The sequence below is a fragment of the Podarcis muralis genome, chromosome 10 (genome assembly GCF_964188315.1).
Source record: "Podarcis muralis chromosome 10, rPodMur119.hap1.1, whole genome shotgun sequence".
NCBI classification, from domain to species: domain Eukaryota; kingdom Metazoa; phylum Chordata; class Lepidosauria; order Squamata; family Lacertidae; genus Podarcis; species Podarcis muralis.
Genome location: NC_135664.1, coordinates 53,212,004 through 53,229,892, shown reverse-complemented (window position 1 = coordinate 53,229,892; position 17,889 = coordinate 53,212,004). Strand labels below are relative to the sequence as shown.

The window sequence follows — 17,889 nt, the reverse complement described above, 5'->3', positions numbered from 1 at the left end:
TTCTACCAACCTAAGGTTGCCATAGTCTTTATTTTATTATACAGTGTGACCAAGCCCTTTTTTATTTTTTTACTGCATCAGTGGATATTTAGAAAAACAAACAATGAAAACCAGACAACTAGCTCTTGAGATCTTTTGGACCTATCATGATAACTGCATATAAAGAGCTTTTTAAGAAGCATGAATACACTATTGGTTTATGGATCAATGTTTACCGGGTTAGAAAGTTTGCACAGAGTGGGGGACATGGCTAAATGGTTCCAAGGTACCTGTGAAATAGTAAGATCAGTTTTTTCTTTTCGCAAGCACTAAAACCTTCATTACTTGGCATTCCTGTGTATCTGTGGAAAGCTTACCAGTGCTAAATGGGGAGAATAATGGGGTGAGTTCTACTGTTGAAGTAGTTGTTTGAGTGGGGTGGGGGGTTCTGCAACACACTGATGTTACATACACAGTATGAAATATTATTTACTTGTCATTAGGTCATGACAGTTTGCATTTTGAATGAGCACAGGGAAAATAAAAACTGTACAAATCCAAATATTTACAGCCCAATCTACAAAGCATTGTGCTGGTGCATTGCCCATCTATCTCAGTACGACATATGCCGCCAAAGTGTTTCAAGGATTATGGACTTTTTTTGGTTTGTGGGAGGAGCTGACAGGGTGAGCAAACGGTGTCTCTCATTATGGTTTTTGCTTATATGCTTGCCGTCAATAGCCTTCAGTAGTGAATTTATATGAATTCAAGTGCCCACATACAACCATGCTTGTATAATCTAAACCCTGAAGTTGCACATAGCTTTTCTTAAGATGTAAGTGGGCCAGTTCATGTTCTGATGTTGACCATACTCTTAATTTAAGGTAAGTGGGCCAGCTCATATTTTTGTTTGGAAGAATGGCATTGTGGAAAACAAATGAATATTAATCTCAACATTTAGCACTTGGGCAGCTAAGTAACTAAAAATACATATAAGCTAGATGGCTAATTATGACATTCTAGCTTTGCAGAGGGTCACTTATCCAGGTATCAGTCAGTCCTTGATCCTGTTGTCTTATAGATTAGATTATGCTGGACACGTACGGAAAAATATCGGCTGGAGGCATACTGGAAATTTGCATTTAGTTTTGTTGTTAGCTGTGCCTCTAGGGATGTACGGTACTTATAACAAGCATGTGGTACTTCAAAGTCTCCCAGAACTATGTGAAACACTTCACCACATTCTGATTGTTTTTTTAAAGCAGCATATGTCCTTTCCCACTAAGGAATCTTGTTTTTGGCTCGCAAAACCTATTCAGAAAAAAACATGCTGTAACACACCAGCTGGTTGCTTCAGTTGCTTCGTTACTCTCCTTGGGTCACAATTGATTTCCATCACTGGAATTGGTTAGAAATGCATCAGAGTCACTCTGTCATACCTCAAAGTAAAAGTTGTTCTCATTTACTGTATAGTGTAAGGAAGCTTGCCCTTGTGTAAGTTTGATGCAGGCAAGTTCCTTGCTTAAGGCTCCAGTCCTCAATGGGGCTTGTGCCGGCGGAGCGCTTTGGGGATTGGGCTGCAAGTGGAAATAAACCTAAATTACAAAACAGTTTTGGTAGACTGCTTACAACAGGCATTTAAGCTAATGGATCGATTACAAGAAAGTAGCAACAACAATTAAGGCGTGCAAAATCATGTACATGCATGGAGCCTCCCCCCTCCCCAGCACACAACCTTGGCTAGCAAAGACATGTTCAAAGTGCTCTATCCCCGTAAATTTTATTCTGCAATAGCAAAGTGCTGTTCATAAATTAAGGGCAATGGAGTACTGCATTTTCTCCTTTGCAAGTAAAAAAGGAAAGGTCTCATTAGGCAGGATTTGGACATAGGCTGCGGCCTACAGGCCAATGATATAGGACCACCATAGCCATTTTGGGCACATGAAGTTCTGCAAGCTTTCTTTGCCACTGCTGATGTTGGGAGCATCCAACTAAACACCTGTGTTAGGTTACATCTTGGCCATCAGCAGCTCCATTCCTTTCCATGAATTGAGGAAATGTTCTGCATATGTAGTATGGATTCCCACTGATGTGCACAGATTATTTGCAGCCATGAAGGAGAATAGGGGCCACTTCTGCACATGTGAGGCTCCAGGTTGTGTGAGTCCAGTACCTTCAGTGAAATATGTATGAATGTACTCAAAACTGGGCATCCATCTCTATCTACAGTCATCGTGCTATGTGTATTGCCACATTAAGCATTGAAATAATTCATCAGTGCCATTGAGTACCAATAACAATCCCTATTGATGTAAGTGAGGCAGGGCAATTCAACCAACACTAAAGTTTTCTGGTTTAATGCTGTTGTAGCTTAGTTTGAGGAATTATGTAATTTAAAAAGAGAGAGAGATAAAGCAAATAATAAATTAAAAAATGAATGAAAAACATATTTTCAGACATGGGTACCATATGGTTATACTTCTTAAGGGTCCAGGATTGGCTGTGGCTCCTTGTCATGTACCCTAGTCATATACCCTTTAGAAAACCTAAGTCTGCTTCTTTTAATGTGGGAAAATGCTACTTTATATTGAAAGTCAACACTTTCAAGTGCCATTATTTTCCTCCCATAATGAAAGTAGGATGATTCCTCATGCCAAGCATATGTTGCCAAATTCCTCATGCAAGTTGTACATAACCTATAGCCTTACTTTTAAGGTTACTTAGCCACAAAATCACCCCATTTAGTGACCATTATAAAATGAACAGGCTTTCTTAGCAAAGCAAGACATTATTCAGGAGAAAAAAAGAAAGAAAAAGAAAAGAAATTTAATGATTTTCAGCAAGAAGTGCATCAACCAACATTTCACACATTAATTCAGTCAGTCTTTCTTCAGTGTCCCCCCCACCCTTTTATAATGTTTTTGATTAGGCATCAGATAGTCTGCATCCTTGGACTTAAGTTTATTGGTGGCCAATTATCAGTAGATCTATTTGGTATCTACTCCATTGGTAACTGTGAAATTTAAACACAGAGGTAGGGTGTCAACCCCAATATTATGTGCAGTTGTAGCAGCAAATAAGCAAGTTAGAAGTAGACCTGTGAAACATCTGGGCCCGTGTTATTATCTGGTATTAGGATCTAAACTGGGAAATCATGGCAACGCTATAGAGCAGTGAGCAATACTATGCCAGAAAAGAAAGACCACAAGAATAAACAGTGGGTTGGATCCTGGCAAAGTCATGCTATGGTCCTGTTTTAAAAGTTAATCATGACAAATATTCCACATTGATTTCAACGGGATCTAATTATGACTGCACACCGAATTGACAGGGAGACATTTTGAAAAAGGTTGCTGTATGCAAATCATGGTGGCCACTTGCACAATTTCCCAAAGTCAATTGCATGGGTAACCAGATGTATGAACAGGAGGTAGAGGTAGAGGTGCAACTGTGGTCTAACGGGGCTGCAACTAACAAGCAGCACAAGGTAATTTTTCCTTATTGTCTGAAACAGGATGTCCCTGCAGCCAAGGGCCCTTTCCAAATAGTCCAGGTTTGTTGTTGTTGTTGTAATAAGCATAGGATTAACAGTAGTCCCATTCTCCATTATGACCTCATTTTCTGTGTAATTGGAGTGGGGTTGCCTAGCAAAAACATATTGAAAGAGCCATGTATTCCACTGCTGGAGAGCAGGAGTGCACAGCTGGTGTGCGTGAGACAAAGTAAACCTATAGAGAGAGAGAGTTTTCAAAAATGGTACCAGTGAGCAGAGAAGGAACGTGCATGGCTAGGTGTTGTGATGTCACAGTGACCATTCAATAGATGGCTGTGGTAGTAGCACAGCAAAGTTATCCAAGAAGTGCTAGTGAATGAAACACGTGTTTTTGAAGTGTTGGTTATGTCTGGTTTGCAAATATAAGGCTGTGCTGATACATTTCAGTGAAAACAGCTACAGCATAAGATTTCTGAAAATAAATAATGCAAGTGAGAAGCAGAAAGTTGTGGTTATGTTGCAGGTTATTGAAAAGTGGAATTTTTTTTTTTTCAAAACATGCACCCTTCATGCAATCAGTATGGAGCTAGATACAGATGCTAGTATATCTCTAAGGTAGCATGATAGAGCTATCAATGTCCAAGGGCACATATGTTAATTTCTCCTGTCCATATTGTAGTTGTGTATGTGCCATGTAATAAATGGCAAGAGAGACGGCATAGCTCAGTGGTTCAGAAGGTGCCAGGTTCAATCCCTAGCATCTCCAGGTAAAAAGATACGGTAGCGAGGAGAAAATAGCTCCCTCTTTGAGACCCCGCAGAGCTTCTGCCGGTCAGACAAAACAATACTGGGCTAGTTGGACCAAGAGTATGATTTGGTATAATACAACTTCATAAGTATGTTTTAAATTTCAAGTTTCACACACCCCTTCAAATATTGTCTTGGAGGGAATTAAGGAGAGACTCCAATAGCCTTCTTTAGAATTTGCAGAAATGAGTTTGCAAAACAGAAGCCACTTGGGAAGGTGGCAAAATCTAATTGTGCTTTAAACATTTGGATGACTAGAGACTGTAGTGACCTGGCCAGCAACTCACTTTCTTGGAGAGCTACTTTGATGAGGGATGGTTGGCCAGCTCAGCATCTCTGGGCTAGGTTTAGCCCAAGTGTCTCCAGTGGCAACGTGGGACAGAGAAAGTAAAGATGTGCCCTATGGACAGTGTTTGTTGAATTATTCTGCCTTCAAGCATGTGAAAAACTATTGGCCCTGATCCAGCAGTTGTGACTAAATCACATTAAAGCAACAGGTCTTCAGCTAGTTTATGAGACTAACTTGTCACAATTAACTTGAAGTCAGCTGGAACCACTATCTGTACCTAGCCTCAATCTTTCAAGGGAAATGAAAATATTGTCTAGTTGTGTCTTTGTTAGAGTGGTATCTCTATATTGTATTATATGCAGTCAAGTTTCAGATATTCTTATGACCTCCTTCATGTAAAAGTCAAACAGAAAAAAAATTGTACACAAGATACTGTGTTTGAGCAATGATAGTCCTTGTAGAATACTGTAATATTATGATAAGCAAAAATGTCTATTGCAGGATTAAAATGAATATAGGTTTGCATTTAGGATTTGTTTCGCCTTCAAGACAGGAATTTGATTGACACGATTTACCAAATGGTGCTTCTTTATAGTTAATGGCTTGTGAGGAAGGTCACCAATGAAGATTTGTGACTTGTTAAATAGAGCAAAAAATCCTAATCCCCCTTTTAAAAATAATCATCAAATGCACAGGCATTTAAACTAGAGAAGCCATTTGAAACCAGAACAACGGAAAGTCTCTTTGAATAAACTATAAAATATACGGCATACTTGTTTGAACTGCAATGATATTTTTAAAAGAGGAATCAGTGGTATATATTGTGTCTTTAATAAATTACTACAATTCATTTCCAGGCTAAAAGTAGTTTTGAAACACATTAAATAGACTGAATATACTTTCATCAGAACAATTTCCCCCCTATCTAAATGCAAAGAATCTCCAATCAGATTTAACTTTCATTTTAAAAGAACCATAAAGGTCTCAATTTTGCACATTTTGATGTTTGTGAAAACCATATAAAGTTTTTCTTTTTTTAAAAAAAATCACACATACAGACTCAATGCATGCACACAATTTCAGTTTCACAGAATGCTAGCCATATATTTTCAACTCTTTCTCAAATGCTACCGAATATGTCACTTCTCCCCACCCCCATTAGAAATGGATGTTTTTTTTCTTTTCACTTCAAGGCATTTTTAAAAAAAATATAGCTGTGATTTGTACCTAAACCTATTTCTCTATAAATATACGTTTTATGTTTGTGGGCCTACCCTTGAGTTATTTGTTATAGATAAAATAAACTCAATACAGTGGTACCTCGGGTTACATACGCTTCAGGTTACATACGCTTCAGGTTACAGCCTCCGCTAACCCAGAAATAGTGCTTCAGGTTAAGAACTTTGCTTCGGGATGAGAACAGAAATCGTGCTCCGGCAGCGCAGCAGCAACAGGAGGCCCCCATTAGCTAAAGTGGTGCTTCAGGTTAAGAACAGTTTCAGGTTAAGTACGAACCTCTGCAACGAATTAAGTACTTAACCCGAGGTACCACTGTACACTTTTGTCTCAACCAAGCTAAGGAGATCCATATATGTAAGTAGGCTTCTATGCATGGATCACTGGCAAGAAAGAAGTACTGTTTTGGGGGGTCAGGTGTGGGGGACCTTGAATGGGGTAGCTGTGCCCCTGAAGCACCAGGTGTGCAACCTGGGAGTCATTTTGGACTCACAGCTATCCATGGAGGTGCAGGTCAATTCTGTGTCCAAGGCAGCTGTCTCCCAGCTCCATCTGGTACGGAGGTTGAGATACTACCTGCCTGTGAACTGTCTTGCCAGAGTGGTACATGCTCTGGTTATCTCCTGCTTGGACTACTGCAATGCATTCTATGTGTGGGCTACCTCTGAAGGTGACTCGGAAACTACAATTAATCCAGAATGCGGCAGCTATACTGGTGACTGAGAGTGGCTGCGGAGACATATGGTCTTGAAATACCCACATTGGCTCTCAGTACATTTCCGAGCACAATTCAAAGTTTTGGTGCTGACCTTTAAAGCCCTAAACAGCCTCAGCCCAGTATACCTGAACGAGCATCTGCACCTCCATCGTTCAGCCTGGACACTGAGGTCCAGTGCCAAGGGACTTCTGGTGGTTCCCTCACTGCGAGAAGTGAGGTTACAGGGAACCAGGCAAGGGGCCTTCTCAGTAGTGGCGCCCACCCTGTTAACGCCCTCCAATCAAGGAAATAAACAACTATCTGACTTTTAGAAGACATCTGAAGGTAGCCCTGTTTAGGGAAGTATTTAATGTCTGATGTTTTACAATTTTTTATGTAGTGTAAGCCGCCCAGAGAGGCTGGGGAAACCCAGCCACATGGACGAGGGTATAAATAAAATTATTATTATTATTATTATTATTATTATTATTATTATTATTATTAGGTGGTTCAGGAACCATGGATAGAAAAAGTATATATATTTTTAACGGCACTCTGTGTTTTAGGACTTCATTCATGCATGCAGAAGGCGCGAGTAAGGCTCAAGTGTGTCTTTCTTGTTGTGTGAAAACACTCCAGGGATTATCACCCTTTGAATGATAATTTGGACTTCTGGTCTTAACAAAGGCCAGGATGAAAGGTTTTTGTAATTTGGTGTAATTAGAATGGATTATATCCATATGGTGACTTTGCCTTAGTGGAAAGTACCATATTGTATTCTGCTCCAGAGGGACTCTGGAGGAGGTGGTGGACTTAAGTGGGTAAGGGGATTTGAAGAAAATCAAGTGAAAGGTGATTTCCACCAAGGCAATGTAACCACTGCATACAAACAGTCCCAATGTTACCCCTGTGCAAGAATGCATGATGCTTTTAATGAGTGGAGGACTGTGCCACAGTGGCGTAGCGTGGGTTGTCAGCACCCGGGGCAAGGCAAGTAATTTGCGCACCCTAACCCGTGGATTTGCGCCCCCTAACCTGTGGATTTGCCCTAACCCCAGATGTTGCGCCCGGTGCGGCCGGCCCCCCCTGCACCCCCCACGCTACGCCACTGCTGTGCCATGACCCAAAGTTCCACGCAGGCATCCTGTCACAAGCACAGTATTGTCCCCTTCATTAAACAGAATGGGAGCTTATAGGGTGCCCTGGAATACTCACAGGCACACTGGAGCTTCTGAGTGCGGCTTACGGATTTAATCCATTAAGCACTGTTGTATTGCAACATCCATTCATCCCAATGGGGTTAGAGCAGTATCCCTGTATATCCCACCAAAACAAATGGAAATTAAGCTGCAGCAGTACTTAGTAAGCCCTACACTTCTGTTCTGATAATGTGACACCTAACATTAGTATTAATTTTGGCAATTTTATTTTTCTCTCATTTTTTAAAAAAATGTAAGTACTGTCCCAAATCACCCTCTTTTTAAAATGACAAAAAGTTGAAAAATTATGGCTAGGCAAGTTTCTATTTTAAAAAGCAAAATCTATATATCTGTCAATTTATTTTTTAAAAAATATGCATATACTTTCTTTTATAGTTTTTTTTTTTTAAGTCAAGTACTTTCTTAAACAAAACAATAGCACCACTTTGGCATTGCTGACCAAATCAGTAAAAGGTAAAGCAAAATTGCTACAGGTCCCCCCTGCCCCCCCCCCCAATCCTTCATTTGTATATCTCTTGCTTGTAAAAATGGAGTATACTTGAATACAGCAGAAGACTTCATATGTATATACATTCATAGGTTCCAGCCTCCATCCAAAGATATGTAAAAATTACTGCTAGGTACGAATAAAATTGATATCCTTTCAGAGGGCCAACACAAGACTGTTGCAACATCTGAGCCTGTTTTGCATTAAATCTGAGCTTATGCAGCATGATCCTATGCAGAAAGTAAACCTCTCTATGTCCCATTGAACTGAATGCCTTTGTTGATATGGGCAGGTCAGGATTACAATGCAATCCCAGCCCTATTGAGTTGAATGAGACATTCTCCCAGGAAGGGGTGCATAGAAAGCAAGCGAGGCTTATTTGCACACAGTTGCCATACTTATTGCATGCAAGTGTTTTTAGGACAGCCTAAAATTACATGATGTTATTTTATTTATTGGCTTGTTTCCTCACTGTAGTCCTTACTAAAACATTACTGAGTCAAATGATTTGTGGGTTGCTTGCTTCTCACCTTGGCTCCAGTTAGAGTTCCTATTCATGTCACAGTTTAAATAAAGTCTTACGGAGCACTAAGGTAGGCATTGCAATCTTTTTTGGGGGGGGAGTTGAAGGGTAGTACCACCTGGGACTCAAGTTACATAATCAGCAGAATCACATGGTGAGGTTCTTGCTGGACAGTATCATTTTGGAAATACTCTGGGCACGGAATACCCTGCAAATGAAAAAGTAGCGTGTCAGGGAGAAAATGAGGTTAAAATCATTTTTCCTTATTGCTATTTTTCTGTATATAGGCAGTTTTATATACAGGCAAGCATTTCAGACCTGCAATCTCCCATCTGCAGTCCTAAGTGGTACAGTACAGCAAGAGTCTTCTGGTTGCATTGCTCAGGTCTACTTGATGATGTCCCAGATATTTAGTTTACAGTGATAAGAAAGTAGTGTTATAAACCAGAGCCTAGAAGAACTTAGGGAAATCACCAAGGACCTGGCACACTAGGGAAGCACCAGTTGGGTACACGTGTTGCCAAGCCATAATTTGTATCTTTTCAATGTCACTCAGAGCTAATTCCCAAATTGCCACTAGCCAAGAACAAGATGCCAGTTTCTTTGGAGTGGCATCATGCATTGGTTTGTATGTTGCCACTCAGTTAGATAAACAGAGTCAGACAAAAATCTCATCAGTATGGGATAGCAATGTTATTACTTGATATTGGTAGTTAATTTTTTTTAATTATTTGGAAGCCTTTTTTAAAATTATGCATGTGTTTCCTACAAATTCCTTCCCTTTCACCTTGGGCTTAGTTCTCACGCAACTCCACTGTTATTTTGCTTTTACCTCTTACTGTTTTTGCCAGACCCTTCCATAAAACAAGCTACAAAATAGCACCATTGTACTATGAAACAGTTTTACATAATGTTGATTATATGTGTGTTATTGATATGCTAAATTTTTTACATACTGCACTATATGGAGGAAAAGACGTTTTATTTATGGTGTGGCAAAATAACTCATCACCTGAAAAAATCACCAAGGATTTAAGATAGCCTTTTGTGTGCTCTTAACTGATTCTAAACAACAAAAAACAACACCCCAATTGTCCATGTTGTATCTCTTTGTATCTTCATGTGTTGTGGTGGTGAGCCTTTGTCTTAAAATCTGTTACCCTGATCCAGCAATTTGTTGCAAACAAGGGTTTCTCATGCACATGTGGAGCTCGAGTGTATGCAGTCGGTCCCATTCACTTCAGTGACTGAGAGTGTAATGTGTGTAGCCACTTTATCCATCAAAGTAAATGGTGCTTCCATTCTACACAGGAACTCTGTGTGCATATTGAACCATGTAAGGATCCCTAACTGGGGTGAATGCATGCAACTCACATGTTGTCAGAATGCTACTGGTGTAATTGACGTGTTACTGTCGCTGCTACTGGGAATGCCAAACTGTGCAAATATAAAAGGGGCAAACAAACAATGGTATCAGACACTGCAAGACAGAGTCTGTTGCTTGTATGGAAGTGCAAATATTAAAGACAAAACAAAAAAACATAACCCACTTAGACAAAGCTGGTGAATGACTCCAACAGCAGGGTTCATAAGTTAATTTAGTGCAATTGGATCCACCAAAGGCCTGTACATCTGGTGGCTTTTGAGGGGCACAGGATTCATTGTGTCTCTCTGTGTATGTGTCTATATATGTATGTGTGTGTGTGTAGGACATTTATAGCAGGTGAACAATTAGAACAGCGATCTGCCAGTCTCAGAAACATTTTAGCACTGAGTTGATTTCTATTGGAATGTTTACTTGCATTGTTCATTGGGAGAATGCCCATTAGTGGAAATTTCATCAAGCTTATTGAACTTTAGTGTTTTGTCCAATGTTTGACAATTTATTTACAGCAAAGTATCCTGCAGATGGCACATTCATTCTTCACTTTTATGGATGATATTTTCTTACATTCTGTAGTTCCTGTTTCCTGTGTTTCCTCTACTCGTGTTCTTCAAATGCACTTCCTGAAAATGAAAGAAAATATTTACTTATAGAGACCTTTCAGCACACTTTACAATTTATTTATTTTTTAAAAAAATGTTATTCACCCTCACAAACTATATTATATTTAGAAACCTCTCTCTGAACACGAGAGATGATGGTGTGTTAACCTCTAGAAATAACATCCCTTTTCTTTGCACCAGTGCTTTGATTATCACTGGAGTGGCTGCAGTGACAGTGCAGTGTACAAATGCTACTTTTGTCTGAGTGACAAACTTTTGTGACTAACTTGAACAGCTGAGATCATTTAAAATCAATGGAGGCATCTGGTTTGTGTTTGAATATCCTCCCAGCCTTAATGAGACTTTTCCATGCAGCCAATGATATCAATGGAACAAAATCACTCTGAGAGCTTGGTCTCATTCCCATAGGATGATTTGTCTCAGTTTGATCACTCTAAGTTTTCTTGACAGGCTGTGGTCTGTTCTTGCAGGAGGCAAACTGGTTTATGGTCCACATCTGGCTCCTGATCAGCCTGCGAAAGATGGTTTAAATAAGCCAATGCATTTATCTGACTGATTTGGAATTCTAGGCCACCTTGTTCCTAAGACTTGGCAAAGGCTAGAATATTAAAAAACCACCATTAAACTTTTGTTTAATATTAACTTTTTTACGTAAGACCCACAGATTTCACTTGGATAATTGTGCATTGGATTGTAGTTTTTAAAAAAGAAAGAATTTATAAGAGGGGTGTTTTATAAATGTTTTTAAAACATTTAAAAAAATGTTTTTTAAAATCAGTAAGAGTAATTAAAATTAAGAATTGACACTGGGCAGGTGTTTTCTCTGTATTTTTTTTCCAGTGCTCATCTAAAACTTTTCTGCACAGGCAAGCCTAGTCAGACATGTAAAGCTGTTGTGTGTTTTCAACTATAATCTTAGCTTAGAACGTATACATTTACCTGTTGATTTTATTCATTTCACTTTTTATATGCTCATTTTTAACACTGATAATTACTGACAGTTCTATGGCATGTCTTATATTCTTTGTGAACTGCTTGGAAGTTTTATTTACAGTTACGCTTTATACAAATTTTCTTAAATGAAAACAAATGATCAGAAATCCACCTTAAAATGCCTGCTGAAATAGGAAAGTCTTTGACAAGCACCTGACATTAAGCGGGGTGGGGGACACAGACCATCTAATCTCAATTGGCAGTGAGTTCCACAGGAGTGTTGTTGCTGTTGATGATAATTAATAATAACCATCTTCTCTGAAAGGCAGCTTGTTCACCACTATTGATCTTCCTTTGTCATACATAGCTACAAGGAACTGCTGGGTATGCTCTGGGGCACTCTATGAATATACACAGGTCTATAAAGGGATGCAGGTGGCGCTGTGGTCTAAACCACAGAGCCTAGGGCTTGCTGATCAGAAGGTTGGCAGTTCGAATCCCCGTGACGCGGGGGAGCTCCCGTTGCTCGGTCCCTGCTCCTGCCAACCTAGCAGTTTGAAAGTACATCAAAGTGCAAGTAGATAAATAGGTACCGCTCCGGCGGGAAGGTAAACAGCATTTCTGTGCACTGCTCTGGTTAAGCCAGAAGCGGCTTAGTCATGCTGGCCACATGACCCAGAAGCTGTATGCCGGTTCCCTCGGCCAATAAAGCGAGATGAGCGCTGCAACCCCAGAGTTGGTCATGACTGGACCTAATGGTCAGGGGTCCCTTTACCTTTACGACAGGGCCTAACTGGTATTCTCATGACACTGTTTAAATTCCATATGTGTTCTGCAATAGTATTCAGAAAGCAAGTGTCAAGGCCCCAACAAGCTAGCAGGACCTGCTGCTAATGATTTTGTATGTCCCCAGCCTTAAAGTGTTCTGACTCATTCTGGGCCAAGCATTGTTTAGGCCCCTGACAAGTTATACTCACACGTATCTCTGCTGTAAAACTGAGTTATTTCACATGGCCTGCTCATGCTGAGGCCTTCTGAGCCTTGAGGCAGACAAGCTGCATTAAGTGAAATCTCATCTATATAACAATAAAAAGGTGAAGGAGGCCTATCCCCCTTTGTACTTGACCATCTTTTTCAAAATAAAAGAATTAACAAACAAAAGTTAACAAAAAGCTATGGCTGCGCTGCTGCTGTGAAAATAATCCCTAAAACAATGCCCAACAATCTTCAATAATATTATAAATGGATTTTGTTATCTGTGTGAGTTCCCAGGAGCATGAATGCATGAAGAACTAATGGTGCATGAACATCCTTCTGCATCAGTGCTGGAAATCCTCAAATGCAACATATTGAGAGGTTACAGTTGATCATATTCTGCCTACCTTTTGTGCTTTAGGCATATCAGTGTGGCGCTGAGCACGTACAGACCTTGCCGATTTAGGTGGTTTGACAGGAGCGCAGTACATCTCCAGCTGTCTCAGGTCACAGCTCTGGAAGCAACATTCATCCACTATTCCTCGGGTGGGAGGTGGACGCCTATTGCCCCCATACCCTGCAGGTTTACCTAAGTATAACAAAAACCAGTCATTGTTAGAGAAGATGGCATACCCTCCAACATTTCTCCAATGAAAATAGGGACGTCCCATTCCATAATGATAATTTTACTATTTATACCCCACACATCTTACTGGGTCGCCCCTGCCATTCTGGGCAGCTTCCAACATATATAAAAACATCACAAAACATTAAACACTTAAAAAAACTTCCCTATACAGGATTGCCTTCAGACGGCTCGGGGGTTGGATAACTCCATACCATCCAACATTTCTCTGATGAAAATAGGGACAATCCTAAGGAAAAGTGGGACATTCCAGGATCAAATCACAAACCGGGACGGCTTCGCTAAATCAGGGACATCCCTGGAAAATAGGGCACTGGGAGGGTCTGAGATGGCCAAAGCCTCAACACACTAACATTAGAGTATTATTAGCTCAGTGGGCCCACAAGAGCAACTGCTATAATATTTTTTACTGGATTCAGTAGCTAAAAAATATTGGCTGAACTCCAAAACTTTGCTGGAGTTCAGTAGGCACATGGCTGTTCAAGGCATGTCTGCAAACAGGGCTATATATTGGAATAGTTATGTGTCCTACTTTACAGTTCTCTGTTTGAAGGGTTGTCCAGGTCCAGGTTTTTTAAAGCTAAAAAACCTTAAAGGGAGCAGCAGTGGTCTTGAAGTTGTCAGTCAAAAGTTAAGACCTGGACAGCAGACTAAAAAGGGCACACAGGTCACCTGGGCACAGTCTTGTTCACCACTATGGTGAGAGATGTTGTATTTCTATTTAAGTTGTAGTCATTATTTCTAAATTTGCATCTATGCATATAAATTAGCATGTTTGTTTTTATGCAAATTTCTGCCTCTTTAGCCTTCTTATTTGATACCACGGTTCGTAATTTTTGGTGTTGTGTCAGTGGCCGCCTTAACGCATATAGATTTTATACACACGAATGCTTGAGTTTCACTCATTCAGGAATCATTTTTTCCACTGTGTTATAATCATAATAAAATAATTGTAATAATAAAGCAAGCAGTGCAAAAGAAAGAAAGAAAGAAAGAAAGAAAGAACCTTGGAACATGGTTAATGAAAGAAAAACAACTACAAAGTAACTCCACTAAAAGCAATGTAAAATTAATTCTATTGATACCTAGGTTCATTAGGTTTCCCCTCCTGAATATCCTATTTACCTGGAGTGTTCTGGGGTGACCGCACTGCCATTATGCGATGGCACCATGACCAGTTTTGGCCCAATCGCTGCATGAGCTCCAGGCTTGTGTGACAATCTGCCTCCCCGTCCCCATACATCCAGCCCCTGCCAATGTATATGGCAAGGCTGTGGAATCTTAAAAAAGGGAGTGCAGGGGCCTTAAAGGTGCACATCCACAATTTATGCAAATCATTGTCCTCTTTTTTGGCAATCAGTAACTGACCACCCTATGCTTTTCTAACTGACTGGTGGTCAGTGTGCTCTGGAAGCCCCATGAGCAAATGGTCTGAAGGATCAGGAGTACCATGCAAGCTAATCTGATACCCGTGTCTGCAGGTGTTCTTCAGGCTTTGGTGATAAATTACAACACAAAGAGCACATCTCAGTATATTACATCATTAGCCTGTGCCCTAGATTAAGTTGTCATAGATAGGAGCAGTGTGCTTTTTTAAAAAACCTTGCTCAAATCACATCTTGAAAAGACTTTGGCTGCAAACCTATGCACACTTACTTGGGAGAATGCCCCATTGAACACAATATGAACCACTTCCAAGTAAACGTGCAGAGAATTGTGCTGTTAGTGACATTTTGCACTCTTTTTTGTCCAAGTAATTACTAATGAAAAGCCCATGGGACTTGTAATAGCCAGCAGGGCTCTCTACTTAGAGCTAGCCATTGCCACACCACCACTCTCCAGTGCCAGCTTGCAAAAATAAATGAATAAATAATTCCGATAGTTTGCCTTCAGAAGCCACAGAAAACACATTACCTTGAATTGATCATTCCATTTAATTAGCTGTATTTCTAAAGAAATTAGGGACGCGGGTGGCCCTGTAGGTAAAAGCCTCAGCGCCTAGGGCTTGCCGATCGAAAGGTCGGTGGTTCGAATCCCCGCGGCGGGGTGCGCTCCCGCTGCTCGGTCCCAGCGCCTGCCAACCTAGCAGTTCGAAAGCACCCCCAGGTGCAAGTAGATAAATAGGGACCGCTTACTAGCGGGAAGGTAAACGGCATTTCCGTGTGTGCTGCGCTGGCTCGCCAGAGCAGTGATGTCACGCTGGCCACGTGACCCGGAAGTGTCTCCGGACAGCGCTGGCCCCCGGCCTCTTGAGTGAGATGGGCGCACAACCCCAGAGTCTGGCAAGACTGGCCCATACGGGCAGGGGTACCTTTACCTTTTTATTTCTAAAGAACATAACTAACATAGTGGCAGAGGAAAACACGCCATTTTCAGGGAGCAGGATAGATACAGCCACCAAACAGCTAACACTGCTGGATCCCTGTTCTGCGGTATACCGTATGTTTCCGTGTATAAGGCGACATTATTTCCTTAGAAATAATAGGCAAAAATTGCGGGTCATCTTATACACGGATAGAAGAGGTGGGACGAGCAATTGGTGGCAGTACGCTGTGGAGCAATTGGTGTGGTGCCCCCCAAAAGCTCTATAACTCTGGGCAAACCCCCCCCCCCCATTTTTTTGTTGTGGTTGTTGTTATACCCGGAAAAATACGGTACTTAGGATAATGAGTAATCCAGCCTCGATTGCACTACTTAAAATGGAGAATCAGTATTCATCAAAGAAATTGCATTTACAGCTGAGTGGGCAGAAGAAGCCTGATAGTTGTCCATTCCCCACAACCAGTACGTGTGCTAGTACAAAGAGCAGAATTACAGAGGTCCTGGGACATTGCGTTTCCAGCATCCATGCTAACTGTTGCTGCAACAAACGACTGCTTGGCCATTGCCTTCGTGTGTCATACAGCATGCTGACTAGCCAGTGTTTTGAGAAAGTTTGCAACATGCTGTATTGACTTTTGTACCTCCTAGCCATTTCCTTCTGCAGACTATGTTTCCTGCTGTTCAGATTTATAGATCAAATTCAAGGCATTAACAGCAGAAATGGAAACTCCTGCATTGCATCTCTGATGGAGCATTAGTAAACCAAGATGTTCAGAATCTTTGCAGACACGTGCTTCGTAGTTTTACTCAGAAGCAAACCCCACAGAGTACCCATAGGCAATTATTAGTAAGCGTGATTCAGCTGCCTTTGAAACAATATAGCCATTTTGCTCAAATGGTTTGCTGGAGCATACCAGTTGAATTTAAGAGAATTGTCAGAGTGCCTGAAATAATGTCTTTTTGTGTGACAGTTCTGACCGTGGTTCCTTCTAAACCATCTCTTCTGAGACAGGGCCGGCCCAAGATATGTTGCTGGTTAAGGTAAAGGACAGGATACTCCCACATTCTAGCAAGAGGCAGAGTTCTCCACTGCAGCTGAGGGCAACAGGCTAGTTTTGCAGGTGTAAGCTAGGGCCCTGTGGCTCTCATAGCTCTGTTCCTGTTGCTTCCTGCCCTTCAGCATCCACCACCTGAGGTGGGCGATTCACTCTATCTAATAGTAGGGGCAGCTGGGATCAGCTACACTCTGGGGTTTCCAGTTGCGAACTCTGGAATAGAGTTCAACCAAGCAGAACTGGAAGTTGCTGCCGCTCAGCTGATCCAGTCCCACTTGGATCACCTAGGATCTTCCCTTGCAGCCACAGTATAAAATAAAAAATGGGCCATTATAAAATAAAAAATGGTGTTGTCAGGTGCCTTCCAAAGTAACTGGCTGGGGGCGGAAGAGTTCAGGATTCAGCCCAGCAGGCAGCATAGTTCCTTCTTTCCTGGGACATAGATTGTAGTGCAGTGGTACCTCGGGTTAAGAGCTTAATTTGTTCCAGAGGTCCGTTCTTAACCTGAAACTGTTCTTAACCTGAGGTTCCATTTTAGCCAATGGGGGCCTCCTGCTGCCGCTGCACCACCGTCGCGCAATTTCTGTTCTCATCCTGAAGCAAAGTTCTTAACCCGAGGTACTATTTCTGGGTTAGCGGAGTCTGTAACCTGAAGCGTCTGTAACCCGAGGTCCACTGTATCCTGGAAAGAGGAACGCTTTGCCCAGCAACATTTTGTTCCAAGCTCTGCTTGTCTACTTTATATTCTTGCTTTGAACAAAAATTCCCTACTTGTCATGTCACCAATGAAGATGCAAACTCTTGATGAAGCACTTCAGTCTCATTTAATTTTTTTTAAAAAGCCTACTCTGGATTTTACCTCCTGGGGGCTTTGTTTTAAACTTGCATTTAAATTTTAGCAATAACAGTTGTAAAACAAGTGTGTTTGCAACAGTTTCTCTTTGCCAAATGTAGCATATGTTTACATGTTGAATGAACTTATTTGCATTAAACACTGATTTTTTTAAAGAAAACTTACTGTGAAACATTTTGTTCTCATAAATCCTAAGAGAGTTATCACAAGAGAGCATGTATGCTGAGTTTGCAAGGAGAATATAAAGTATCTATCAGCATGCTAAGGCTGCAGATCTCTACCCCACAGACCTGGGAGTAAGCCCCACTGAACTCTGTAGAAATGTATAGGCTTGCACTGTCAAACACTCTTTTGGGCCAAGCTTTCA

General features: G+C 41.0%; 1 protein-coding gene across 2 annotated transcripts in view; it reads right to left on the bottom strand.

Moving 5' to 3' along the window:
- Nucleotides 1–848: 848 nt before the first annotated feature.
- Nucleotides 849–17,889, bottom strand: part of IGF1 (insulin like growth factor 1) — a 62,209-nt gene continuing 45,168 nt past the window's right edge. For both annotated transcript variants that reach the window (XM_028747269.2, XM_077935046.1), the window contains exons 3-5: nucleotides 13,054–13,235; nucleotides 10,683–10,738; nucleotides 849–1,556 (exon numbers count right to left, since the gene is read on the bottom strand). In XM_028747269.2, the coding sequence (XP_028603102.1) occupies nucleotides 1,517–1,556; nucleotides 10,683–10,738; nucleotides 13,054–13,235 (278 nt within the window). In that variant the 3' untranslated portion in view covers nucleotides 849–1,516. The remainder of the gene's footprint in view (nucleotides 1,557–10,682; nucleotides 10,739–13,053; nucleotides 13,236–17,889) is intronic.